Source organism: Mandrillus leucophaeus, unplaced genomic scaffold (assembly GCF_000951045.1).
Source record: "Mandrillus leucophaeus isolate KB7577 unplaced genomic scaffold, Mleu.le_1.0 Scaffold68, whole genome shotgun sequence".
In the NCBI taxonomy this organism is placed as follows: Eukaryota; Metazoa; Chordata; class Mammalia; order Primates; family Cercopithecidae; genus Mandrillus; species Mandrillus leucophaeus.
This window is the reverse complement of record NW_012107363.1, coordinates 4,320,452-4,327,946: the sequence shown is the minus strand read 5'-3', so window position 1 is coordinate 4,327,946 and position 7,495 is coordinate 4,320,452. Positions and strand designations below refer to the sequence as shown.

Here is a 7,495-nt window from a genome sequence, read left to right as displayed (position 1 = left end):
GGGCACCCCCCTGCGGATCCCTCCCCGCCAGCTTCTGAGAGCAGGGCCCACACCCTGGAGGATGAGAAAGGAAATCACGGCCGCCCTTGGAGCAGCCTCTCAGCTCTGAGGTCGGAGCCCAGACACTGCCTCATATGGCCGTGGTCCTCCTCCAATAAACCTGCAGTAGCAAAATAGTGGGGCTGGACTGGGCTCGGGGCTCAGGACTGCCCGCTCCCCAGATGCCAAAGCCTCCACCTCCCCCATGGGTGGTTATGGGGGCTACCGCCAGGCTGTGTGGTCAAGGTGGTGGGCGACCCGGAGATCTGGGGGCTGTGGGGCAAAGGGCCCTGGAGAGAAGGCATCAGGGATGGCGGGCTGCACTCCCTGTAGGTGGCCCAGGTCCCCCAGCCTGTGTCACTCTTGGGGGTAGTGTCCTTGTTCTCAGGGGCCCTGGGCATAGGATGAGGGGAAGCCTAAAGGGTGCACTGACCAGGTTCTCTTTGGTTTAGGGAGTGGCCGCCTCAGCCCCGGGACCCGCGACAGCACATTCAGGTAGGCACCTGGAGCCGGTCCCCCAGAGCTCCGGGACAGGGAGGTGGGAGTCTGGGTGGGCGCAGATGGCAGAGTTTGGCTAGATGGGGATGGCGGGGGCCCACAGCCAGCGGGAATGTGGGCAATGGGGTGAAAGTGGGTGTTGGGTAACAGTGGATGTTGGGTGACAGGTGGCAGTGGTTGCTGGCTGGCAGTGGGTGTTGGGTGGCAGTGGGCAGTGGGGGTGAGTCCCAGCCCAGGTGTGGACAGCAGGGCAGTGGGTAGAGGGCAGGCTGCTGGCTCCGTGTGGCCTGGACGAGTGTGGTCTGTCTCAGAAGCACCTGCTGAGAGCGGCCAGTGGGCAGCTGGACGATGGACTGAAGGTTTGGAGACACAGACTGGGGTCCGTGCGCCCCAGGCCCGGAGTGTGGACCTGTTCCTGGGAGGGGGCATGGCAGGAAGGCAGTCAGGGTTGGGGTCCAGGAGCCCCAGCTCAGGAGGCAGGGCTGTGTCCTCAGAGAGCAGAGGGGAGCTGTGGAGGCTGGGCTGGTGGTAAGCGACTTAGTGAGGGGCAGGGCATTGGTGCCCTGGCAGGTGCAGTTTTGGGGCCAGGTGGGGAGGGAGGGCCAGGCAGGGAGGCAGTGGGAAGGTGCCGGTTCCCAGGGTCTCCCTAGAGAAGCCTGACAGTCACTGGGGACAGAGCCCTGCTGAAGGTTGGGCAGGGCTGAGAGAGGCTGGAGGTGAGGCGGTTGGCCTGGGGTGGACAGGTGGCATCAGGGCCAGTTCTGTGCCTCAGTTTCCCTGTGAAGTAGGAGCCACTAGGGGCTGAACCTTGAATTCATCAATCTCTTCTTCCCAGGCAGGTGGCACCTACAGCGGGGGCAGGGTCCAGGCAGACCTGGAGGGGACACCCAAGGTTGGGGGCAGGGTCCAAGCAAGACTGGAGGGGATACCCAGTGTTGGGGGTGGGGCCCAGGCAGGCCTGGAGGGGACACCCGGGGATAGGGGCAGGGCCACAGGCAGGCAGGGGCAGCTCGGGAAAGCCCCCTTCAGCCAGCCTTGGCCCTGGGCTGGACACTGATCCCTGCAGTCCAGAGTGCTGAGGCCAGCCCTGCCCCAAGGGTCCTCCTGGGCAGCCTGCTGTTGCCTCCCCAAGGCCACCCATACTCTTCAGATGTCTTTTACCCAGACACGGGTGCCCTGGGACAGAGGTGTGGGGATCAAGCGGACAGGCCCAGTATCTGCTGGAGGATGTGAACCTTTTCCACAGAGGCCGAGGGCTCGGGAGGGGCATCCGGGGTCTGTTATGGGACAGAGGTGAGCCAGGCCCGTGTGGTAGTGTTGGGCCGCCAGCCCAGGGCAGGTTCTGGGAGGAGGGCGCAGAAGGGCCAGTCGATTCCCGGTTGCTGCTTCACCGAAAGAGTGTCTGAGGTACTGGAAGCCATGCTCACAGAAGCCAAAGAAAATCCAAGTCCCGAGGAGGGGACGGGAGGAGGAGCTTTGAGGGCCCTGGAGCCAGTGGCCGTTGGGGAGATGCAGCTATGGACACGCCCCCGGCCCAGCACTGCTTACAGTCCCCGCGGGACTCCAGGTGGTGTTGGGAACCCTCGTCCCCTTTCCCTGCAGTCAGGCCTCACGCTCCTTCCTGCTTCCACCCTTGCCCCTCACTGCCCACCCTTGGGGGACAACCTTGGAAGAACGGATGCGATCTTAAAACTAGGTACCAGGCTGCAGGGGGGTGTCCAGCCCCACCATGGGCAAGCCCCGGCCCCGCCCCTTGACTTTGATGCCCCCTTTCCAGACTCCAGGTCCCAGCGCTCCCCTAGCTCTCCCCAGGCCCTCACCACACCTGCCTCTCCCACAGCCCCTTCTTGGCCTCGGCTCCTCAGCCGTGTCCCCTCCTCCAGGCAGTTGGCCCTGATGCCCCTGTCCCTGCTGGCCCAGGTGCCTGCCTGGGCACCAGAACTTGGCCACTGTGGCTCATCTCGATGAAGGGGTCCTGGCATTCTGAGAGGAGACCAGCCCTCTAGGACCACACATTTGCAGGACGGAGGTCTCCCCAGGGCCTCGGGGCCTGGCAGGGTTGGGGCAGAACTGTGTTGGCTACTTTAGTTCGTGGAATCAGGTGAGCGAACCCACATCGACCTGGGCTCTGTCTTGCTCTGTCCCGGCTGCTGCCTGCAGAATCAGCGAGTCAGGTCTCTCTGGCCTCAGTCTCCCCACTGGGAGCAAGCAAGTGAAATTCCCCAACCCCAGCCCTGCTGCAGGGAGTGGCGCGGACAAGCATGAGAGGAGCCAGCCAGAGTGGATGTCTGCTGCAGGTGCCGGGCAGCGGGCGGCCACAGGAGAACCTGGGTCTGCTGGGGACGCATCCCTGTGCCAGGGAGGCCCAGCCTTGAGCCAGGCCCCTCCCCTGGACAGGCAGGTGTTTCAGGGAGGCCGACCTGTAGGGCTGTCACCCTCCGGATCCCAGCCCCCAGCAGAATTCTGAGGGCTTGGAGTGTGCTGGGGGTAGGGAGCGCGTGGGGCATGGCTGTGTCTTCCAGTCACTGGCTCAGGAGTGTGCTGGGGGTAGGAAGGTCATCCCAGATGGGGCTTGGCTGTGTCTCTCAGTCACTGGCTCAGGGAATGAGGTAGGGGGCTTGCTCTCACCTCCCCTGCTTCACGTGGCTGTGCGATCCCCCACGAGGTCCTGATGACAGGAGTGGGAGGAGGCAGTGGAGAACGGGGTCCTTCCTGTAGGACCTCGGTGCCCACGGTGCGGAGCCCTCAGGCCTGCAGAGGAGGGGCCAGTGTGCATCCAGACCCCTAAGGTGGGAGCCTGCCTCAGGTCCCACCCAGCCAGGCCTGTGGGGTCCCCTCCTATCCCGCTCCTGCTCCGCTCTCCCCAGCACCAATGGGGTTTGCAGATGGCACCATCAGCTATTAGGAAGGGGGTGGGGACAGGAAGTAGCTCCTATGAGGGGAGAGAGGGTGTGGGGCACCTGGGTGTCCTGGAGGGGAGCAGAGGGAGCGTGGGTCTGTGCGCAGGAGAAGAGGGGTCCCTGGAACCTGCAGCAGGTGGGGCGACCCAGGAGGACAGTGGGGGGCAGGTGCTGGGGGCCAGGACAAAGCAGGGCTGTGCTGGCCCGGGAGGGTCAGGCAGAGAAGGCGCCGGGACAGCCAAGGAGCGGTGGTTGGTGGGGAGAGAGTCGTGAAGGTGCGGGGTGTGTGGCGCAGGGACAGAAGAGTGGGCCTTGGGGGCTTCATGGGGGGTCAGCAATTCCTGCAGGAGAGGCGGCACAGTGGAGGGGGCAGTGCTTCCTTCTGCTCTGTGGGTACTTGGACCAGGAGTGGACAGTGTGGGGGTGGCCTCAGGATGGGGCAGCGCTGGGCCAAAGACGGATGGGGCAGCGCTGGGCCAAAGACGGATGGTCCAGGAACGTGGAGGCGGAACCTCCGCAGGAGAGGCGGCGCGGGGAGGAGGGGCTGGGAGGGGTGGGCAGCTCTTTACTGCACCATCTTTGGGGTCTGTGCCGCTCGCCGCCCCCACCGGGGCCTCACGCTGCTTCCCCCACAGGATCCCCAGGACCCATGGCTGTGGACAGCCCAGGGCCAGAGAGGCCACGTGGCGAGCCACCTGCTTACGTGAACATCCCCGTCAGCCCCCTCTCCGGGAAGCAGCTGCACTACATGGGCCTGGAGCTCCAGGAGGCCAGCGAGGGGGTCCGAGGTGGGTCCCTGCCCTTCGTGGAGACCCTGACGGTCGGGGACTGGGACCACAGCCTCAAGGCCCTACCCCCCACCAGCCCAGTCCAGCAGCCCTCAGTCAGGGAGCTCTTCCTACAGCCCCCCCCCAGGAGGCAAACGTCCCCAACTCCATCCCCGGCCAGGCCACATCCCCTGAGGGTGTCCCCACTCAGGCACTTCCGAGGGTCTGGCTGGGGGACTGGTGTGGAGGGCAGGGTCACAGGGCTGGGCAGCTTGGGGGCGCAGGCTGCGGCTCACCACAGGCTACTTTCAGGGGCCAGCGCCTCCCTCTACGCCCAGATCGACATCGCGGCCACTGAGATGGCGCACAGAGTGGGAGCGCAGCACGCACGGGCCCGGGAGGAGCAGCTGTCAGAGCTGGAGCAGAGGAAGGCAGCCCCACAGTGAAGCTGCAACGCCAGGAGCTGACCGCAAACCTGGCCCCCGGGCCGCCTCGTGGCCCCCAGCAGGCCGGCCCCTTCTATTGGTCGTGGCCTGGTCCCCAGGGAGCCCCCAGTCACAGGAGAGGGCATGGCCGGTCTCCGCGCCACAGTGCGAACAGGAAGACGTCTCCAGGGCCCACAGCCAGGCCTCCTGCCTCACGGGTGCTGGGGGTTGACACTTCCTTTGGCCTGAATGAGTCGCTCTGGACCCCAGGCCACCTGAGGCCCCGCTTCCAGGCATCAGGCAGCTCTGGTTGCTGTTGCGCGTCTCAGGCAGAGGCTGCTGCCCAGGAGTGTTTGGGAGCATGGTTTGTGGTGCCTGGGATGCAAACCGCCCTCTCACCCTGGGGGTGACTGCACGGATGACAGCCGTGTCCTGGCAAAACGCTCATCGCTTCACCTGGGTGTTGTGGCCCCACAGCGCCAGGACCCAGTGCCCACTCACACTGTCGGCACCACGCCCACTCCTGAGACTGGCGGCTCAGACACTTCCGGCGTCCCCTCCCCGCCTCCCGGCTGTCCTGCCTGGGCCACCGCAGCCCTGCGCCTGGGGACGGAGCCTGGACTCTCCCAGCCGCCTGACTGCTGCACTTCCTGGGACACATTGCAGTCAGTCATGTAAAGAGCTTAAAATTCTGACTGCTCTGTTCCTGACAATGCCTACTTTCTCTCTCCTGCTTTCTGCTCTTGGACATGGATCTGATGTCTTCACCTGGGGATGCTTGGGGTTGAGGCGAGCAGAGCTGCCTTCCTTGGTGGCTTCCTCCTGCGTCAGTGCGGTGCTGTGGCTTGGGGGCTGGTGAACTGATGGGGCTGTGTGCATAGGTGGTGGGCGTCCTGCGTGCCCTCAACCCCTGTGGCAGGAGGAAGCACCGGGCGGCCCCTGCCTTGCTCCCGGAGATGGGCTTTCTGCTCTGCAAGGCTCCACCCGTATCTGTCCCTTGCTTTCATATTCCTGCCTGTCCTTCCCCCGCCCCTCCCCTAGCAGCCCATCAAGGACCTGGAGAGTCTGTGGTTGGCCTGCCCCGGGGGACGGCAGGCAGCTGCCACTGCTGCTCAGTGGGGCCCTCAGTGGGCAGGCTCAGAGCACTGGCCCTCCTGGCGCCCCCACTCCGCATGTGACTGCTGAGGACGCTTGGTGTCAAGGTGGCAGGAGGCAAGGTCAACCCGGAGCCAGCTGGAGCCAGGACAGAGATCCCCCGCTTAGACGCAAAGGCCCTGGGGAGCGTTCTGACAGACAGGGCGGGGCTGGGCTCAGCCTGGAAGATCCATGGACAAGACTTTCAGCTGCACGTTGGGGCAAGGCATGGCCTGCACCCTGATCCAGGGTTGCAGCCGTGTCGGGCCCTTAGGGTGGCAGAGTTGAGATGTCCACCTCCAGGGCCGGCCGCATGCACCAGCTCAGACACGCAACCTGGGTGGCACAGCCCCACCCCTCCCCATGACCCTGGCCTGCTGGAGCTCGGGCTTCCCGCTCACAAAGTGGGAGTGAGTGTCAGTCCCTCTGCTGCTGATGGGATCGTGGTGCTGCGGGGGAGGGTTTGGAGCCCAGACCCAGTGTGTCTGGGTGTGCCTTGGGCCACACCCTTTTGGCACAATGGAGTGGCCAGGCCATGTCCTGGGGAACGGCCACATGAAGAGTGTGGATGTGGGGCTGGGGCTGGTCCCACGGCTGTGGGAAGCCAGGAAGCAGGGGTCAGAGTCAGACCTGGCCAGGGCACCACGGGTGGAAGTATGGGGCCCAGGTACACCCAGGCCTCTAGCAGAGTGCCCCGGGGAGGCTGTGATGGTCCACGCTGTACCTGGCACCCGTGGTGCCCTGGCCAGGGTCCCAGTTGTGTGGTGGAGGGGCCGCGGGAAGGGGTGATGCTGGCCAAGGTGGGGTCGCTCTGATCTCAGGGCAGCTGCCCTCAGCCCAGGACAACCACGCAAGGCCAGAGCTGCGACTGGACAAACGCCTGACCTTCCCCTGGAGTTGTGACCAGCAGCCAAAGTCCGACAGGGTCATCTCTGCAAAGCTGTTGAAGACGTGAGGAGGTGGAGCACATGGGCCATCGTGTCTCAGGCACCCTGGACTCCAACCTCATGTACTTCCAGCCCCAGAGGAGTTGAACCTAGAGATACCTCGAAACCCAGCTTAGGGAAGAAAAAAAAAAATCACTGCCTCTCATAATGATTGAGGTATTTTTAAATTTTCAAGCTTTTTTTTTTTTTTTTGGACACAGAGTCTTGCTCTGCCATCCATGTTGGAGAGCAGTGGCACGATTTTGGCTCACTGCAAACTCCATCTCCCAGCTTCAAGTGATTCTCGTGTCTTAGCCTCCGGAGTAGCCGGGATTATAGGCAGATGCTGCCACCACTCCTGGTTAATTTTTGTATTTCTGGTAGAGATGGGATTTTGCGATGTTGGCCAGGCTGGTCTTGAACTCCTGGCCTCAAGTGATCCTCCTGCCTCAGCCTCCCAAAGTGCTGGGATTCCAGGCGGGAGCCACCCATGCTTGGCTCAAGCTGTTTTTTTTTTTTTTTTTTTTTAAGGTGAAGTCTTTCTCTTGCCCCCCGGGCTGGAGTGCAATGGCGCGATCTTGGCGCACTGCAACCTCTGCCTCCTGGGTTCAAGCGATTCTCCTGCCTCAGCTTCCTAAGTAGCTAGGATTACAGGTGCCTGCCATCATGCCTGGCTAAGTTTTGTATTTTTTTAGTAGAGACGGAGTTTCCCCATGTTGGCCAGGCTGGTCTCGAACTCCTGACCTCATGTGAGACCCATCTTGGCCTCCCACAGTGCTGGGATTCCAGGCATGAGCCACTGCGCC

General features: G+C 63.6%; 1 protein-coding gene across 1 annotated transcript in view; it reads left to right on the top strand.

Annotated features, from left to right (window-relative positions):
• The window catches only part of DOK7 (docking protein 7), a 33,845-nt gene extending 29,195 nt beyond the window's left edge, over positions 1-4,650 (top strand). The window contains exons 8-10 of the mRNA XM_012002197.1: positions 492-534; positions 4,073-4,225; positions 4,517-4,650. Coding sequence (XP_011857587.1) covers positions 492-534; positions 4,073-4,225; positions 4,517-4,650 — 330 coding nt within the window. The remainder of the gene's footprint in view (positions 1-491; positions 535-4,072; positions 4,226-4,516) is intronic.
• The last annotated feature ends 2,845 nt before the right edge of the window (positions 4,651-7,495 follow it).